This window comes from Bubalus bubalis, chromosome 18 (assembly GCF_019923935.1).
Source record: "Bubalus bubalis isolate 160015118507 breed Murrah chromosome 18, NDDB_SH_1, whole genome shotgun sequence".
In the NCBI taxonomy this organism is placed as follows: Eukaryota; Metazoa; Chordata; class Mammalia; order Artiodactyla; family Bovidae; genus Bubalus; species Bubalus bubalis.
In genome coordinates this window covers 61,559,848-61,579,685 of record NC_059174.1, presented here as the reverse complement: position 1 = coordinate 61,579,685, position 19,838 = coordinate 61,559,848, and the positions used below count along the sequence as shown (strand labels likewise).

At 49.1% G+C, this 19,838-nt stretch overlaps 1 protein-coding gene across 2 annotated transcripts; it reads right to left on the bottom strand.

The window, feature by feature from the left end:
* Window positions 1-3,466: 3,466 nt before the first annotated feature.
* On the bottom strand, window positions 3,467-18,981 carry CACNG6 (calcium voltage-gated channel auxiliary subunit gamma 6). Of its 2 annotated transcripts, XM_006063850.4 has the most exons (4): window positions 17,556-18,977; window positions 13,239-13,313; window positions 11,433-11,570; window positions 3,467-4,184 (listed from the first exon to the last, which is right to left on the bottom strand). In XM_006063850.4, the coding sequence occupies exons 1-4, from the start codon at window positions 17,887-17,889 to the stop codon at window positions 3,946-3,948; spliced, it is 786 nt and encodes a 261-aa protein (XP_006063912.4). In that variant the 5' UTR covers window positions 17,890-18,977; the 3' UTR covers window positions 3,467-3,945. The 2 variants fall into 2 exon arrangements, with proteins under 2 accessions (XP_006063912.4, XP_006063913.4); XM_006063851.4 differs by lacking the exon at window positions 11,433-11,570 and having other exon boundaries at window positions 17,556-18,981.
* Window positions 18,982-19,838: the final 857 nt, after the last annotated feature.

Below are 19,838 nucleotides of genomic sequence, written 5' to 3'. Positions count from 1 at the left end.
TATTTTCCTTCACTTCAAAGCATATGAGGTGATGAGATGCAAGTGAACAGTTTGATAAATTATCCCATAGTATAATGTGATTCCAGGTATTTGTCTATTTCCTTCTCTCACTTTGGAAAAGCCACAAAGACCCCAGGTGGGAAGAGGGTACAGGGTGCAGAGCCCACTGGACAGAGTCATTCCCCACGGAGACCTGAAGACCCCGCCCTCAGGGCAGACTTCTCTGGGCTTCCCTGAACTCTCTGGGCACATCATCAAGTAGGGGGGAAAAAAAAAACAACACAACAACTATTCATGATCTCTTTTCCCAGTACTTATCTCAGTTTATAATTACACATTCATTAGCGTGATTACGTGATTAATATCTGTTTCCATCGCTGGACTGTCAGCCCAACAGGGGTCCCTTTTTACTCTCCACTGTACGCCCGGCCAAAGTGCCACTCGATAGATAGTAGTAACGGCAAGACTGATGGAGTTGGGACTCCGAGCCAGGCGGTCTTCCAGGGGCTTTGCAGGGATGACTGCGGCGTTCCCTCCTCACAGGGACTCTAGGAGACACGCACGGACACGAGCGTGCGGGAGCTGAGACACGGAGGGTGAGCAAGCCGTTCCAGCCGTGAAAGGGGGGGCCAGGTACCACACCGGACAGTCGGGGCCCAGCGCCCCCACTCTCGGCCACAGCCCAGCGCTTCTGCTGCTCCTCCAACAAGAAGGGGCAGCACCTGCCCGGCTCTGCACCCAGTACCCTTTGCACGATGCTGAGTTCAGTGCATAAGGAATGCGGAGACCTATCCCCGAGCGGGGCGCAGCCGCAGTTAGTCCAGAAAGGGTTACCCCGCCCCTCCCGGATGACAAGCGATCTCCTTGAAGAAGCGGGTTCCAACCCTGGGACAAGTCATAACCACATTATGAACATTATAAGACTTATGCAGTATAATTATCATGGTACCTATATGTGTTATATGTGTATAGACTACATCGTATACATATCATGTCATATATATAGGTATTATATGTATATAGGTTATATTGTATCAATAACATTACAAATATAAGTAATATATTCATATAAGTTACATGTTATATATTACATTATTTATATAATACATTATGTTGTAGAAATATTGTTACATATATGTATCTTCTGAATGCTCTATTTATATGACAGAATATTAATATATTTATATAAAACTATAATGTTATAATTATGTACGATTATATAACATAATTGTATTTATAATCTATAATTATAGAAACATTTATATGAATATAAAATATGTCATGATATCCATAATATTAATATAACAATCTGCTTATTATGATATAATATATATAATACCGGTATATATTGTATATAATTTTATATTATGTTAGAATTTTATATTATATTATTTTTCTTTTTATATTAAATATATTTAAATTACAATGTTTCTGTAATTATATATATTTATCAACCCAGTCCAGTCCATTCTGAAGGAGATCAGCCCTGGGATTTCTTTGGAGGGAATGATGCTGAAGCTGAAACTCCAGTACTTTGGCCACCTCATGCAAAGAGCTGACTCATTGGAAAAGACTCTGATGCTGGGAGGGATTGGGGGCAGGAAGAGAAGGGGATGACAGAGGATGAGATGGCTGGATGGCATCACTGACTCGATGGACTTGAGTCTGAGTGAACTCTGGGAGTTTGTGATGGACAGGGAGGCCTGGTGTGTTGCGATTCATGGGGTCACAAAGAGTCGAACACGACTGAGAGACTGAACTGAACTGACTGATCAACCCACTCCAGTACTCTTGCCTGGAAAATCTCATGGACGGAGGAGCCTGGTAGGCTGCAGTACATGGGGTCGCTGAGGCTCAGACATGACTGAGCGACTTCACTTTCACTTTTCACTTTCATGCATTGGAGAAGGAAATGGCAACCCACTCCAGTGTTCTTGCCTGGAGAATCCCAGGGACAGGGGAGCCTGGTGGGCTGCTGTCTGTGGGGTCGCGTAGAGTCGGACACGACTGAAGCGACTTAGCAGTAGGAGTAGCATACATATAAAATATATACTGTTAATATATTTAACTGAACTTATAGTAAATAAATTATATGTAATGTTTTATGTATTACATATATTATATATAATCACATTATAATTTATTTTTAAATATAGAAGCACTTAAGAGACTCACACTCACAATATTTAAACATTTGTAGTCATAAGCCAGCACATATTCCATATTTAAATATTTTTAAACTTAAATTTAAGAGACTTTGGCCTCTGAGCTCAGCTTCAGCGATTCCTACCTAACTGAAGAATTCATTCTTCTTTCGAGTTGAGATTTCTGAGTTGAAAGGTGCACACTGGTCCTCCCGGGAAGAGGCTGGGCCCTCGGGCTGAAGGGCTTGAACGTGATGCCCTGGCCTGCTCCCTGAGAGCTGTGGGGGACCGTCTTCCACCAACATACCGCTCATGATGATCCGAGTGTTCTCTGAGATGGTGGACGCTTTCTCCACAGCTCTCTTCCCCTCTTCCCGAGTCCGCCTCAGAATTCCTTTCACGTCGTATTCCTACCAATGGTCTCGTCGAGGCAATCTAGGCTGATTCTAGAATGCACCTCAAAGCACCTCCAGCTGCTGCCCATCCCCACTTCCAAAGCCACTTGTACATTTGTAGGCATTTGTTACAGCTGAAGCCCCCTGCCAGGCACTGACAAGTGTGCCAGCTTGCTGGGGTGGCCCTGACAAAGCCCCCACACTGGGGGCTTAGACCCTGAAATGCTCTGTCTCAGGGTGCTGGAGACTAGAGGCCCGAGGTTAGGGCGTCTGCAGGGCTGAGGCGGGAGTCTCTTACAGGCAGCTCTCCTAGGCTTGGAGATGGTCATCTTCTCCCTGCGTCTCTTCACCTCGCCTGCCCGCTGTCCGCCCTCAGTCTTAGTCTCCTCTCCACACGAGGACACCAGGAGACTTTCTGGGAGGCTCAGTGGTAAAGAACCTGCCTGCAATGCGGGAGAATTGGGTTCAATCCTGTGTCAGCAAGAGCCCCTGGAGGAGGGCATGGCCACCCGCTCCAGTATTCTTGCCTGGAGAAGCCCATGGATGGAGGAGCCTGGCGGGCTATGGGCCACGGGTTCGCAGAGAGTCAGACAGCACTGAGTGACTGAGCGCAAGCACCTACAGGACTAGGGCTCGGACTAATGACCCCCTTTTCACTGGATCACCTCTGCAAAGGCTCCATGTCCAAACGAGGTCACATTCTGAGGTCCTGGAGGTTCGGACCCCAACACATACTTCCCGCAGGGACCCCATTCAACCCGTAACAATGTCTGTGTTCCATACTGGGTTTTCCATCACTCACTATGGGTTCATTGACACGTGACTTTGGGGCTGACGAGTAGCAGGCAGAGGTTTTCTGAAGAGAACGGTGACCCCTTTTCCCTACCCTGGAATACACAACTCACATCACAACGGACTCCAAAGCTGTTAAATTTCCAAACCTTTAATCCCAAATCAGACCACAGCCAGGTCAGACCCAGATTCTCCCCTCCCTGCTCTCCCCAGAAGAAGTCTCTCCCACAGCTGAATACAACCCAATCTGGGCAACAAGAAGGTCCAACTCCCTCCTAGCACCCCCTGACCTTGCCCATCCACCCTCACCCGCTAGTTACCCCATCAGGTCCCCAGCAGTCTTCCCTGGGGACCCTCGTTTGCAAAAAAATCCTCTCCCCGCCCCACTCCCAAGCAACCCAAATCCAGCCATAGAGAAAAAAGAAAAACATATTTACAGAGGAAAAAGGTATTTACGAGAGGGAGGGGCAGGTTTGTGCAAACAGCGTGGGCCCCAGAGTCCAGAGAACACAGTCTCTCTGGGGCACGGGGTGATAGATGCAAAGGGGATGGTGGGGAGGGTGGAGGGGCGTTGGGAAGTTGCTGAGAGAACGCACGGGATGGTGACGGTGGCGCTAGGGGGCCCTCTGGCCCCACTTGGGACAGAGGGGACTCCAGGGTCCAGGAGGCAGGGCGAGCAGCAGAAAGCAGCCACCTCCCAGCATCAGGATCAGGCCGGCCCCCACGCCACAGCCCAGGGACCAGGAGTACTCGTAGGTCAGGGCCGGGGCCACGGGGGGCTCGGGGCTGACCCTTTGCATCAAGGCTCGCACGGAATGCCGGAAGACCTCCAGGCTGACCAGGACCAGCAGGCCTGCGGGGAGAGAACAGATGTGGTCTTTAGGCCCTGGGGGGTCCCCCGCTGAGGTCTGAGCACCTACCCCAATATAGCCCCCTCAAACATGCTTCCTCAAGCCGGAAACCTGTGAGGCCCCTCCTAGTGACAGAGCGAAGGGACAAAGGAGGTGATTAAATAGGTAATCCTGCCAAGGGGTCAGGAGTAAAGGAAAATGTTCGGGAGACCCCTGTAAGTTAACGACCATTCAAGAAGACGTGCCAGGGAATTCCTTGGCGAGCCAGTGGTTAGGACTCCATGTTGCCACTGCAGGGAGCTGGGGTTCAATCCCTGGTTAGGGAATTAAGATCCTTGGGTGCTGTATGGCACGCCCAAAAAAAAAAAAGCAAGTTTGCTTAACCACAGAACCAAAACCAAACAGGCTTGCTTAGCAATCAACCCATGCAGCTGAGACATGCCCTCACACAACGAAACAGTGATGGCATGAGACCCACATCCTGGCCAGTGGGCTCAGTAAGCTACTGACCCCTAGGACGCGCTTCTCCGGGCATGTGCACTAAAAACAGAAATATAAGGAAAAGGGGACGTTATGCTGAAACCCAAGAGGATTTACCTTATTTTAGTTATTTTATGTTGCCACCTTTTTGCTCATTTCCATTGCACTGTGACAGTCCTAGTTTGACCGTGTGTGTGTGTGTGTGTGTGTGTTAGTCGCTCAGTGTCTGACTCTTTGCAACTCCATGGACTCTAGCCTGCCAGGCTCCTCTGTCCATGGGGTTCTCCAGGAAAGAACACTGAAGAGGGTTGCCATGCCCTCCTCCAGGGGATCATCCCGACCCAGGGTTTGACCATGTATGTAGGGACAGGAAAACTCCCCGCCTGACATGGAGGAGTTGCTGATGATGGAAGCTGGATGTGGACTTAAGAATGAGGGAGAAGGGGATCCTCTTCCCCTCCCCACTTTTCTCTTCTTTATAAAACCGCAGCCCACTAAGTTCTCAGCACAGCACCCTCTCACCTGCCCACTTACAAGCGTGCTATTCTGATAGATCACTTCTTACCCATCACTTTGCCTCTCACTGAATTCCTTCTGTGCTGAGATATCAAGGACTGGAGCCTCCCAGTGCCCCCCAACCCGAGACATATTTCTATGGTTTCACTAGCACCCCTTCAACGATCACTTACTAAGCACTTGCTCAATAGCAAGCACAATTTTGGAAGCCGGAGAGAAAGAACAAGACCCAAATTCACAGAGACAGGGTAAAAGGTGGGTGCCGGGAGAGAGAAAGGGTGAGCAGAGAGTTGGTGTTTAATTGGGAGAGAGTTTTAACTGGAGAAGATGTTAAAGTGCTGGAGATGGGTGGTGGGCATGGTTGCACGACTGTGTGAATGAACTTAACGCCACAGAAAATGAAAGTGAAGTGAAGTTGCTCAGTCATGTCCGACTCTTTGCCACCCGACTGTAGCCCACCAAGCTCCTCCATCCTTGGGATTCTCCAGGCAAGAATACTGGAGTGGGTTGCCATTTCCTTCTCCACAGAAGGGGGCACTTAAAACGGTGCAGGGTTCCCTGGTAGTTCAATGGTTAAGACTCATGCTTTCAATGCAGGGGGCATGGGTTTGATCCCTCGTCAGAGAAATAAGATCCTGCATGCTACATTGCATGGTCAAATATAAAATAAAGGTATTTTAAAAAAAGGGTTCAAATGGTAACTTTTGTGTCTTTCACTGCTTAAAAAAAAAAAAGAATAAAGCAAACCAAGGAATCAAGAATCACAAAAGGCAAATTAAGACTCCATCAAGGGACTTCCCTGGTGGTCCAGTGGTTAAGACTCCACGCTCCCAGTGCAGGGTGCCTGAAGTTGGATTCCTCGTTAGGAAACTGGATCCCACATGCTGCAGCTAAGACCTGTCACAGCCAATAAATGTCATTGTTGTTCAGCCGCCAAGTCGTGTCCGATTCTTTGTGACCCTGTGGACTGCAGCACACCAGGCTCCCCTGTCCTTCACTATCTCCTGGAGCTTGCTCAAATTCATGTCCATTGAATCGGTGATGCCATCCAACCATCTTATCCTCTACTGCCCCCTTCTCCTTTTGCCAAATAAACGAGTAAAAATAATTTTTAAAAAGAGAAACTCCTGGAGAAGGAAATGGCAACCCACTCCAGTATTCTTGCCTGGGAAATCCCATGGATACAGGAACCTGGCAGGCTACAGTCCATGGGGTCACAAAAGAGTCAGACACGACTTAGCAACTAAATAAACAAAAATAATTTTAAAAAAATAAAAAGAGAGACTCCATCAAGACTTTAGTAAAGAGTGATGATGGAATCTAACTTAGTTGAAGCCACTGACGCAGAGAGCAGAATGGTGGTTGCCAGGGACTGAGGGGACGGGGAAATGAGGAGATGCTAATCAGAGGGTACAGACGTCCAGCTGCAAGAGGAATCAGTTCTGGAGGTCTGCTGTACAGTATGGTGACCACAGGCTTCACTGGTGGCTCAGATGGTAAAGAATCCGCCTGCAATGCAGGAGACTGAGTTCGATCCCTGGGTTGGGAAGATCTCCCAGAGAAGGGAAAGGCTACCCACTCCAGTATTCTGGCCTGGAAAATTCCAAGGACTGTATAGTCCATGGGGTTGCAAAGAGTCAGACACTACTGAGCGACTAAGCACAGCACATGGTGATTATAGTTAATATACCATATACATAAACTTGCTAAGAGAGTAGATCTTAAATGTTCTTGCTACCAAAAAAAAAAAAAAAAAGGTTAGTATGTGAGGTCATGAATGTGTCAGCTAGTTTGACTGTCATGACCATTTTATGATGTGTATCAAAACATATCAAAACATCGAGTGGTAGGGGAGTTCCTTGGTGGCGTGGTGGTGAGAACTTGGCACTTTCACTGCCGTGGCCCAGGTTCAATCCCTGGTCAGGGAACGGAGAGATCCTGCAAGTCACACAGTGTGGCCAAAAAACAAAATGAACAAACGAAAACCCAACAACATCAAGTGCACACCTTATATACAATAGTATGTATATATATGTATGTGCCGTGTCGTGTGTGCTCAGCCGTGTCTGACTCTTTGCGACCCCTTGGACTGTAGCCCACCAGACTCCTCTGTCCGTGGGATTCTCCAGGCAAGACTCCAGTGGGTTGCCATGCCCTCCTCCAGGGGATCTTCCTGACTCAGGGATTGAACCCATGTCTGTGGCATTGCAGGCAGATTCTTTACTGTTTGAGCCATCATGGAAGCCCATATATGTGTATATGTATATATGTAAGTGTGTATATGTATATATGCACACAATTTATACTTGTCACTCATATGCCAATGAAACTGAAAAGAAAAAAGAGTGATGGCAGATTACAAAATGAAAAGACAATCAGGCAAGTTGTAATGCGATTTGATAAAAAAAAGAAAAAAGAAAGGAACAAGACCAACAAAGACCCTCACAGAACCTATGTTCTACTTGGAGAAGACAGATGGTAAACAAATAAACCCAGGCTTGCAAAACTCAGAGGCCTCCAGGGGACAATGAGAAAGTACAAACAGATGAGCAGGCAGGTGTGGTGGGGACAGTGACAAAGGGTGGCCCAGACCCAGCTTCAGCCAAGGGCAGCTCATCAGAAGCAGGGACTTAACGGACTAGATTTTCTGGTTTTCTAAGAACAGCTGGAATTTTGAAAACTGATTATTATTTCTTGGGGGGCATTCACCCAAAATATTGGGTGAGTTTAAATATTGGCTCAGAGAAACCTCTATACACTGCCTGCCAAACAAAGTACATTTATGGGCTGTTGCTGGCCTGTGGGCAGCCAGGCTGTGACTCTCAAAGTAAACACATGAGAAGATGGGGTAATTTCAGACAGTGATGCAGGCTAGGAAGGAGATAAAAACAGAGTGATGGGAAGGGGCGTAGCATCCAGGGGCGGGGGCTGGGACTCGAGATGGCGTCATCAGAACAGCCACTGGAGCTGAGACCCAGATGGACGAAAAGAAGCCAGCCGTGCACAGAACTCAGGGGCAGTGGCTCCAGGCAGAAGCAAGGCCTCTCTCATATGACCTAGAGGGGTCCATGGGACCCAGACCCAGCCTACTTCTTCAACCTCCTCTCGAGCTGCCCTTCCCGCCCTACAGCCGCATGGTGTACGATTTCTTTCAGGACTTGAGTGCACCTAATTTGTTCAAGCCTGGAGACCTTTATGGTGCTTAGAATAACTGCTTCCCCGCCCTAAACCTACATTACACATGCTTATTCTCTACATCCCTACTTAAGTTACATTTCTTGCGAGAAGCCTTCCCTGACCACCACTACTTAAGTCTCTGTTGGGTCTACCCAGTTACAGGTTTCCATTACACACTTTACTTTTCATTTATAGCATTAATCACAATTGGTAATTATTAACATACATTAATTTATATGAGTGTTATTTATTTGCCTGGTTTCTATCTCTCCCAATAGAATATAAACCTGTGAGGGCCAGGAACTTGTTTGTTTCATATCCCTAAAACATAGGAAACCTGACACATATACTTTATGGAGAAAAACAATATAACCTGAACATGTTTGAGGTCTAGGGAGACCTCGAAACCCCCACCTGCCCCGATATCCAGTATAAGAAAAATAATTACCGAGTCAAATCTACCCTTCACTTTCATTTGGTTGTACAATCTGCAGAGCATTTTTGTGCCTGAAACTTTCATATAACACTTTAATGTCTGCACTTTCATGGCACCCTCAGGAATAACACAGGCATGAGTTCAATAATAACACCAACACCAAATTCCTACCAAGCTAAAAATTCCATGACAGCAGAAATCATCTTAATCTGGTCTTCATTCTGTCCCCAGTAGTACCTAACACAGCATCCAGCACTTACTAGATATTAAAGACACACTGTATCATTGAATGAATGGGTGGATGGACAGATAGATGAATATATGAATGGAAGGAGAAACAGAAAAATGGGGGGAAAAGGAAGGAAGAAAAAGCAGTGGGGAGGGAGCTGATTGATGGATCAGTGTAAAGATGGATGGATGGATAGGATAAGTACTTGACAAATAGATACTTGAATGCATGAGTTCATAAATATGAAATTTAAACTCAGAGAAGGAGAGCAATTTCCCCAAGATCACTCATCTCTTAATAGTTACTTGCCTGTGCTGGGTCTTCCATTGCGGCATATGGGCTCTTTATTGTGGCATGTGAAGCCTTAGCTGTGGCTCGTGGGATCCAGTTCCCTGACCAGAGATCAGACCCCAGTCCCCTGCATGGGGATTATGGAATCTTAACCACTGGACCACCAGGAAAATCCCTCCTGGTTTGTCTTTTACACCAGTTATCCTCGCTCTCCATGTTCCAACCTCATGGGCTGTCTTTCAGGACCTGAAATTCACCAAGCGTTTTTCTAGCTTGCTTACCCAGAATTTGACATAGTAACTGTCACCTCCTCCAAGAGGCCTTCTCTAACTCTGCTCTAAATCAGCTGCCCTCATTAGGCACTCTCACAGGACTCTACTTTTTCTTGGGCACTTACTGCCATGTATAACTGTGTGATAATTTGTATCATTTCTATGTCCTTAGCCAGATGATAATTTCCTTAACCTTTCTGTCTTCTATAGTTTTACTATGACACACATGTTCACACATATACATAGTGTAATGGGTCTGTGTGCATAGCAGTGATTTAAGTGAACTAGTGGATAAATGAAACAGAGGAAAGGGAGTGACTGACGTTCTCCCCTTTATTTAGGAAGCTCTCTAAGGCAAAAAACAATAATAAGAATGTGATTATTGGGACTTCCCTGGTTGTCTGCCTTGCAATGCAGGGGATATGAATTTGATTCTTGGTTGGGGAACTAAGACCCCATTTGCTGCGGAGCAACTTAGCCTGAATGCCAGAACTAGAGCGTGCATGAGCTGCAGTAAAAGATCCCAGGTGCCACAACTATGACCTGACACAGTCAGTGAGTGAATAAATATTTTTAAAAGAATGTGATTATTAATCATTTCTATTTGAGTGTGCTCTTGACCATTTGAATCTCACTTGCCTCATTTTTCACCAAGCCTCTACTTCATCTGTGGATTAAGGTTACCTTATACATTTGTGCAAATTTTGCCCTGCTTTATGCTCTGATCTTCATTGTATCCCTCAGACTTGCCAAATATTTCACAGACTCCACACATCCTGTTTATCATCACTGTTACCGTATCACCAGCATCACCAGCGCACAGTCCCACAGTCCCCACCAACATGGCCGCCAGTACTGCCAACACCACACTCTGGGTACTTTCTGTTCCTCATTTGATTATTAGCTTTAATACCACTTTCTCAAACTTTGCCTGACACGCCTCCCACCCCAGTGTGTACCCCTTCTATGCTTTATCATAACTCTCATCACAACTATAGTTGAATTGCTGGTTACTGTCTATTTCTGTCAGAATCTAGGCTTTATGAGGGCAGACACAGTGTCTGTCTTATGAATCTTATATCTCCAGCCCCTCGCCTAATGTCTGGAACACAGTAGGTGCTCATTAGATCCATGAAAGATAAATGAAACTTTTATAATGAATGACCTATCTATCCACCTTAGAAACCATCTGATCCAATGAGGGCTACATTTCACAAGATGCAGACTTTTTGCACCGTCAACTCCAAAAATGCAACAGTTCTTACAGACCCCAAGTGCCAATCTAAAAGAGTGTCTGGAGAACCTTCAATTCTTGGCCAACAACGGCGCTTGGAATTTTCTCATATTTAAGACTACTATAGCCCTTGTGCTTCCCAGAATGCAACCAGTGCTTAGAGAACTTCTTCAACCTCCCAGCATGCAACAGCTCATGGGGCTCTCCCTCACCCTGTGAGCAGGCAACAGAGCTTGGAGACCCTAGATTCCAATCTAAAAAAGTGTTTGATTCAGCAGCAGAACTTAGAACTCTCCCATCTCTGAGAGTTCTATAGCACTTGAGCTTCTGCCAACTCCTAGCACACAACAGTGCTTGGAGACCTGATCTCTCAACATGCAACAGTGCTCAGAGACCTCCCTCGACCTCCCAGCATGCAACAGTGCTTGGAAACACAACTTCCTAGCATGCAACAGGGCTTTAAAACCCAACCTCCCAGCATGCAATGGTGCTTGGAGACCCGACTTTCCACCATGCAACAGGGCTTGAAGACCTAACCTCCCAGCATGCAAGAGAGGTTGAAATCCAGATCTCCTAACATGCGGTGTCCTTGGTCTGCAGGCTCTCAACCCTCACCTGAGAGGCCAAAGCAGACGGCTCCAACCCGGAGCAGGAACTCTGCACCTTTGCTGAGCACCATGATGATACAGAGGCACCCCAGGGCCATAACTGCCAAGCCTAGTACCGCTATCACTGCAGCTGCCTGATTCACCTCTGTGAGGAGGGGAAGGGGAAATGGAGAACACTGGATGTAGGAAGTGGAGAGAACTCCCCTATAGGGACTCAGAACCAGGAATATGAAAGATTCAGGACTACAGAAGAATTTTCAAGTAGCAGATCATCCAGTCCAATATTTTACTTATACTGTTCAAGGAACTAAGACTCAGAAAGGGTCAGTTATTTGCCTAAGGTCACAGAGCCAAGAATGGGCAGAGCCAGGATTAGAAGGAGATGGGAACTACCAATTATCATTTATGATCTGGTCACTGTTTGTTTACTAGTGGAGAAACTGAGGCAGTGGGTTGTGTGTGTGTGTGGGAGACAACAGAGAAGGCCGTACATTACAGTGGGATGATCCAAGTTGGAATTCTCCCTAGCTACTTTCTAGCTGGAAGGTTCTGCTAAAGCCACTGAACTTCTCTGAGCCTCACTTTCCTCTTCTAGAAAAATCAAGACAAAAGTCCCTATTTGGTCTGCTGTGAGGATTAGAAATGACACATGTAATGTGCCCAGAGCACAACGTGGTGCACAGCACTTGGTCCATAGCTGTGCCCTGAGGGTATTTTACTATCCTGGGGCGGGGGTGCACAATGACTTGCCCAAGCCCACTTAGCACCAAGGTAAGAAAGAAAGGAGCGGAGAAGACAGGAAACCACTGTTTAATGAGGGCCTACTATATGTCAGGCACCATACTATGTTTTAGCTGCACCGTCTCATTAAATCCTTATAAAGACTAGATAAGGTTGATGACATGACCACAGTTCCTTTACTGGTGAGGATACTGAGGTACTGGGGTGGTGGAGAAGCTGTGTTAGGGTAGAAAGGGTGAAGTCTTAAGAGTTTCATTGTTTAGTATGTAGCCACTACCCACAGATGGTGTTTTCATTTGAAATGGATTTAAACGGAATGAAATTGAAAACTCAGTGTCTTAGTTGCACCAGCCACATCTGGTCAGCGGCTGCCATACTGGTCAGTGCAGATTCAGAAACATTTCCATTTTCACAGCATGGTTTATAGAAGAGCGCTGAGTTGGAGTCGGAATTATTTAGCTTTAAATTATGCCTCTCTGCCACTTCCTGGGGAAAGAGACCATTTATGGGCTTCCGTTTTCTCATCTGGTAGATTAAGATAAAGGCCCTGCCCTGCAGAGTCATGGAAAGGACTGGAAGTCTTATAAATTAAACTCTCAGGGCTGTGCTTAGCATGTGGGAAATGCACACTTGTGAGATGTTATTGTACTACCCACAGAGAGGGGCTGGGACTTGCCCAAAATAACACACCTGAGGCAGGGACACTGGACAGAGGGCCCTGAAGAACCACCTCTCCCCAAAGGTGAGACCTCCCAAGACTTAGGAGCTTGTGCCCATCCTGCAGCAAAGCAGAGAAGAGCATGATGCTATCAAGAACTCCTCGGGTACTAACAGATACAAACTACTGTACATAAAGCAGATAACCAACAGGACTTATTGTCTAGCATGGAGAAGTATGATCAATACCTTCTAATAAATAAGGGAATATCATCAGAAAAAATAATGGAATCGTTTTGCTGTACCCCTGAAACAACACAGCATTGTAAACGAACTCTGTGTCAATTTAAAAAGAAAGAAAAGAATTCCTTTGGCGTGGTCATCCCATCCCCTCTGCCGGGTGAAATGTTCTTACCTTTCTTCGTGGTTCTCTGGAAGATGTGTGCATTCTCTCCCGTGGTGAAGAATTTAAAATAAGTGCAATTTGCTTCTGTAGGAGGAGCAGGGGAGAAAAAAAGAGAGGTAATGACATGGAGATCCCTAGTGTAAGCTCAGGGCTGGACATTTAGCATAGCTCACAATAACCCAGAAATATGACATTAGCATCCCTGATAAATAGAGAGAAATGATGTCCAGAAAAGGAAAACCACCTGCTATCACACAGCTATCCAGGAGCTGGGACTCCAATCCAGAGCTGAGAAGTCCAGATCTGTGGCCGTGAGAGGGCTATTGACCTTTCTGAGCTTCTGACTCTTCCTCTATAAAGTGAGTTAATAGTCTCTTCCCTGACTCTGTCATATGGACTTGTTTAGGGTCAAATGAGATTAGAAACAGATAACAGCTTTATTCAACAGAGCACACCAAGATCCAGGCAGAAGGTTAACACGTTCAGAAGAGATTCTTTATCTCAGAAAGGGCTCCTGTCTACACAAAGAACTCCTGCTGATCATCAAGAAAAGAGAGATAACCCAGTTGAAAAATGGGCAAAGGAGATGAATAGTCAGTTCATAGGAGAAGAAGCCCGGATTACTCACAAGAACATAAAGAGATGCTCCATCTCACCATGGATCAAAGAAATGCAACTTAAATCAGCAGGGAGACACCACTTTAGATCAATTAGATTGGGAAACATTAAAAGGATAATATTAAGCACTTGGAAGGATAAGAGGAAACATCTGGGGGTATAACAGGTACTAGTCTTTTTTGGAAAGCACTCTGGAGTACTTTATGAAATGAAGTATGTTTATACTCTATAACCCAGCAATTTTACTTCTGGGTATACATCCAGAAAAAAACCACATGCAGGAAAATATATGTATTGCCTGATGTTCATTGCAATACTGTTTATAAAAACATGGAGTCAGAATAATCAACCTGGTGCCCATCTCTATGGGAATAGACAAGTAAATGTGATGGATGCTCCCCAAGCAAGCCTCTGCAGCACACAGTAGCCACGAACTAGAATAACAGAAAGTAGACTGGAGAGATTTGAGAAACACAGCATTGAGAAAAAAAAAATCACAAATAGGAAAAAAATCTAGAGCATGATATCATTTATGTAAATTAAAATACATATATAAAAAACACTGTATATTTTCCAGGTTAAAACACATATCCAATGCATTAAAGAGATGAATTAGGAAATTTTTTTTTTAAAGAAGGTAAAATAATGCACAAGAAAGAACCAGCTAAGGCTGGTAATGATTTTGTGACACAAGCTGAAAAGTTATGATTCATCTGACACTGTGTACTTGAAGTTTAAGGAACCCCACACTTCAGGGGGGAGAAAAGATGCTTTATAAACTGCATTTTAAAGCCAGAATTTCCCATAGAACACACCTAGAATCAGCTTTCTCATTCCACAGATGGGGAAACTGAGGATGATGAAAGGGGAGGAGAGAAGTTGCGAACAAGAGGGGGAAAGGAGACAGAAGAGAGGTCAGGTGGTCTTGGGAAGTGGTAAGGAACTTTCCAAAGTGAAGAGGGATGCTGAAGGACAAGAGGTAAGCTCCCGAGTCAGGTGAGGGGATGTGGACACTCCACCTGGTACTCGGAGGGAAGGAGAAGGGCATGACGTATCCCGGCAGGGGCAGTGAGTCCTGATTCTGCAGCAGTAAGAAGCAAAAGATGCTTCGTGCAGCAGAGCAAAGGGCGAGGATGCTGTCTGTAGTGGCTGGGGGAGAAACGCAGTCTTCTTCTGAAAGGGAAATGGAAAGTCTCATCTAGAGAGTGAGAGGGGGTGGTACATCTTTCTGAGAGAGTGTGTGGTATCTGGCACCCGATTTTGGCTGCTAATGATTTAGGTTATCTTGTCTCTTATCTCAGAGGATGTGGCACATCTCATTTGGAAAAAGAGTGGGATATGGGTCACCCCCGCTTGGGGATGTCCTTTTATGGGCCATGAGATGGGTGGGATATTTCTGAAACCTTGAAAGCTGGGAGATGTCCTCTGAAGGGTCAGGACTGTGGGCTGATGGGGATGGTCCTTTAAGAAAGTTGAAGCCCTTTCTGATCATTAGAGAGACATCGAGGGATATGAAGGACCCCAGAGTATGCAGTTAGAGGAGACGGGACATCTCGTCCAGTGCAGTGAGGACCTCTGGGGCATATTTATAGACTAATGAGATGCAGTATATTGTAGTTGTTAAGAACTAGATGACCAGGGTTCAAGCCCCATGTGACTAGCCTGGGTGCTTAGACAGAGCCATTCATATTTCTTTCTCTCTCTGTCTTTTAAAAAAACTTCAGTTCTTTTCAAATTGCATACACTTAAATTTAATTTCTTTTTTGGCCGCATTACAGTGGTGTGTGGGATCTTAGTTCCTCAAACAGGAATGGAACCCATGCCCCCTGCATTGGCAGTGTGGATTCTTAACCATTGGACCACCACGGAAGTCCGGATCCATTTATATACACTTCTTGCTTTCTGTTTTGGGGATGATAATAACTACTTACAGGGTTGCTATGAAGATTGATAAGTTATTGCAGACAAAATACTTAGGACTGAGCCAGGCACTACATAAGCATCTAATACATATTTCTGACTTTATCTTTATTAAAATTTTTTATTAGAGCATACTTAATTTACAACATCTAACACTTTTTTTTTTTCACCAGAGCATCCCATTTCTCAAAAATTTGGGAACATCTGCTTGAGGCTCTGAGGGGTGAGCATGAGCCCATCTGCACACTGAGTGGGTGGGTATCTCAGATCAAGGGCACATGGCACCCCATTTTGCTATCAAGGGTGTGTGTAAAGAATCTGCCTGCAATGCGGGAGACCTGGGTTCGATCCATGGGTCAGGATTATCCCCTGGAGAAGGGGATGGCAACCCACTCCAGTATTCTGGCCTGGAGAATTCCATGGACAAAGGGGTCTGGCAGGCTACAGTCCATAGGGTTGCAAAGAGTTGAACACAACTGAAGCAATGGAACACACACACATAATAAGATAATAAGACATCCTTTGGAGAGGAAAGAGGAGGGTTGGCGATGCCATGCGGGCAATCAAGCATGCGACATCCTAAATGGGCTCTGAGGGGTGTCAGATAGTTTCCTTGGGTCAGTAGAGGTGGAGTGAGATCTCATCTCTGTTCCCAGGGGGTATAGGGTGTCCCACTGGGATAAGTTTAGGGCATGGCATGTCCCGTCTGGGAGAGTGAGAGGTATGGGATAGCTCTCTGGCAGGGCTGGGGGTGAAAGAGCCATTCTGTGGGAAATTGAGGGCTGTGGGGGTGTCTGGAAGAGACAGCGAGGAGGGCTGGAGTGTCCAGTCTCAGGATATGAGGTGAAACGGAGAGGGAAAGAAGATTTCCCAGGAAGCAGGAGGGCTGCCCTGGGATGTGGGAGGTGTCTCCTGAGAGCTCTGTTTTGGTGGACTCGGTAGGAGGGAACAGCAGATTGTACTCTGGGGTAGGCGTCAAGGCGGGCTATCTCCCCAGGGCCTGCAGGGTCGGGCTGCAGGCTGTCTCCAGAGTGGGAAGAGCAAGCTGACACCAGGAACCCAGAGTCTTTCTCTAAGGGAACAGGCTGTCTCAGGGGGGCGGGGGGCGTTTCTGCGGGGACCAGACTGTCTGAGGCACCAACTGTGTCCAGAGTCACCATCTGGGTCTCACGCCCCAGGCTGTGAGCAGAAACACAAGGTTTCTCTAGGGACACGGGCTCTCTGGGACTTCCCTAGTGGATCGGACAGTAAAGAATCTGCCTGTAATCCAGGAGAGCTGGGTTGGATCCCTGGGTGGGGAAGATCCCCTGGAGGAGGGCATGGCAACCCACTCCAGTATTCTTGCCTGGAAAATCCCAGGGACAGAGGAGCCTGGTGGGCTACAGTCCATGGGGTTGCAAAGAGTCAGACATGACTATTATCTACCTTTCTATCTATCTTATGGGTTCTCTGGGGGTACAGACTGGTCCAGGGGCACACAAATGACTGGGATCACGGGTTGTGCTGGGGGTCTGGGGTTTTGGAGGTCCTGGAGTAGTCTGGGGCTGGCCTGGGGACCCAGGCTAGTTTGGGGATACAGACTCCCTCTCTGCACGGTGTGCGCCTGGGGCAGTTATTCCCGGGAGCACAGGCTGAGGTTGGCAGGGTAGGGGGCGCATTCTGAGGGTGCCAGCTCGCTCTCCTGGGGCGGGGGGCAGGCTCTCTCTGGGGCTCGGCTTTCTCAGACAGCCGCCTCTCGGCGGCTTGCGGGGGTCCCAGCCCCCGCGCGGGGGTGGGCGCCGGCCTCACCTCCGGGCAGCTCGGCAGGCCCGCAGGTGTCTCTGCCCGTGGGCACGTCCGCCTGCCACAGTCGTTTGGTGCACATCTTCCAGAGGCCCAGGTGCGCCGCGTCGCAGACGGCGCTGCCGTTGTCCCGGTAGGTGTTGAGCTCCACCCAGAACTCGGTGCCGACGGCCAGCACGGCCAGCGTGGCGCCCACGGAGGTCAGCAGCAGCGCCAGCTTGATCTTGCCCTCGCGCTCCGGGGTCATCTGGGCCTTGGGCTGCCCACGACCCCGCCGCCGGGCCGCGGCCCCCCGCCGGCGGTTCTCCTCTTGCAGGAAGAAGTTGGACCACATCATCATCGCGCCTGGCGGGTGGTGGGGCTCAGGGGCCGAGAGGGCAGAGCTGAGGCCGGCTCCTGAGGGGGAGGTTGGCGGGGGAGGGGCCCGCCTGGGGTCTGGCAGCAGGGGTGGGAGGGCTACAGAAGGAGGAACTGAGGGTCTGCAGAAGCTCTGAGGGGCTGCTCTGGGGTCCCCACTGGGAGGAATCTGTGTTTCCACAGAGAAACTGTGTTTCCGGGGGCGGGGGGAAGGACCCAAGCTTCCTCCTAAGGCTCAGAGTTTGGGGTCCTCAGGAAGGGGAGCTGAGGTCCTCCTGTGTGTGTGTGTGTGTGTGTGTGTGTGTGTAGGGTGGGGGATGCTTCCTGGCTTCTTTTGGGCTAAGAGTCTGAGAAGGAGATGGATCCAGTCTGGGGTTCAGAAGAGGAAAAACTGGGGTGCAGGGGGTTCCGAAGAGGAGGTTAGAATTACTTCTGGGTCTCAGAGAGGCAGTAGGAACCCCCCCAGCTTTAACAGAGAGAGATCAGCAAAGTCCTGACTGGGGTTCAAAGCAAGGAAGCTGGGGACCAGCTGGAATTCCGGAAAGTGGGGGGCGGGGGTGTTCTCCCTGGCCATTCAGAGAAGAGAGCGGAGAAGATCTACCCGGGGCTGCGAGGGGACCGGGGGCTGAGGGGACCGTGGAGCCCAGAGAAGGGGCCTAAGTGATACCTCCCACCCCGAGACTCGGGAGGGGGGCCTGGGGTCCGCACTGGGGCTCAGATGAAGGGGCTGTGGTTCGCACCGCGGCTCAGGATGTGGGGACCACGTCCCGCCGCGGTTCGAAGGGCGGCTGGGGCCCGGAACTGACTGGGTGTCCCTTTGCGACCGCTCGCCTCCCCTCCCCCGGGCTCCCAGGGCTGGCCGGGCCGGGCCCGCTCCAGGCCGGGCGCCTCCCTCGGGCTTCCCACCCTCGGCTCTCGGGCAGGGACCCCGCGGGCTCTCCTGCCTCCACGCCGCGCCGCCCCCAGCTCCGCGAGGCCTCCGAACCGCCGGCTCCGCGCGCCGCCGCCCGCCGGCCCGGCCGCTCCGCGCACTCCAGGCCTCGCCCCCATCCGCCGCCCCCTGCACCCTCGCCGGCTATTTCGGGCTCGACCCGTAAATAACACCCGCACCTGTCGCCCGCGCCCGTTGCCATAGGGACCCCGGGTATTTTAAGGGGACGAAGGGCGGGAGGAGGAAGGCTGCCCGAGGAGGAGGGCCTGGGGGCGGGTCCCGACCCCAGAGGATCCCGCAGGGACATCTGATTCCTTAAGGGGTGCAGGAGGGAGCGGAGGGTCCGGTCTCCTGGGGGCTGGCGGGCGGGGAACGGGCGGGGAACCGGGACCGAGCGCGCCCGCCTGGAACCCCGACTGTTGGGTCTGAGGGAGGAGAAAGCTGCGGCCAGGGTTCTCGAGTCTCTGAAAGAGAAGAAACCTGGGGACTTTGACTCCTGAGGCTGAGAGAGGGGGCGGGGGTCTGGACCCCCGGGTCTGAGGGGGGAGGGGCCGGGCCCCCAATCCCTTGCATCTTGAAGGAAGGAAGCACAGCGCCCCACGCTGGGGGCCTCGGCTCCACAGGAGGGAGAAAGGGCAGGCCTCAGGCAGAAGCTGGTGCCTGGGGCACGGGATCCAGAGTCGCAGTCCTCTTCACCGAGTTTATTAGACGGGGCACCCCCGGGGGACCGTCCATGCAGTTCCGGCTCCCCCGGGGACAGGACGGGACAGCCGTGTGGAGTGGCAGCGGGGACGGATCATCACCCCACTCCCCCCCTCAGGCCCTCGGGGACCGCCCAGTGGGACCCACCTCTCCCAAGCTCCTTCGACCCCGGCTGGCCGCTCCCGCCGACCCCGTGCACCCTCACCCTCTCTGTCAACCCTGTGCCGCTTCCGTTGGGGCACCCATCGCCCTGGGATGTGATTCAGATCGTGGGCATGTGTGTCCGAGCCTTGGGCAGG

Excerpts from the sequence above, each read along its gene's own strand:
- CACNG6 (XM_006063850.4), bottom strand. The coding sequence starts at position 17,889 with ATGATGATGTGGTCCAACTTCTTCCTGCAAGAGGAGAACCGCCGGCGG. Across the intron at positions 13,314-17,555 it reads GCCTGCCGAGCTGCCCGGAG|AAGCAAATTGCACTTATTTT; the intron begins GTGAGGCCGGCG and ends CTCCTCCTACAG. Across the intron at positions 4,185-11,432 it reads CGTCTGCTTTGGCCTCTCAG|GCCTGCTGGTCCTGGTCAGC; the intron begins GTGAGGGTTGAG and ends CTCTCCCCGCAG.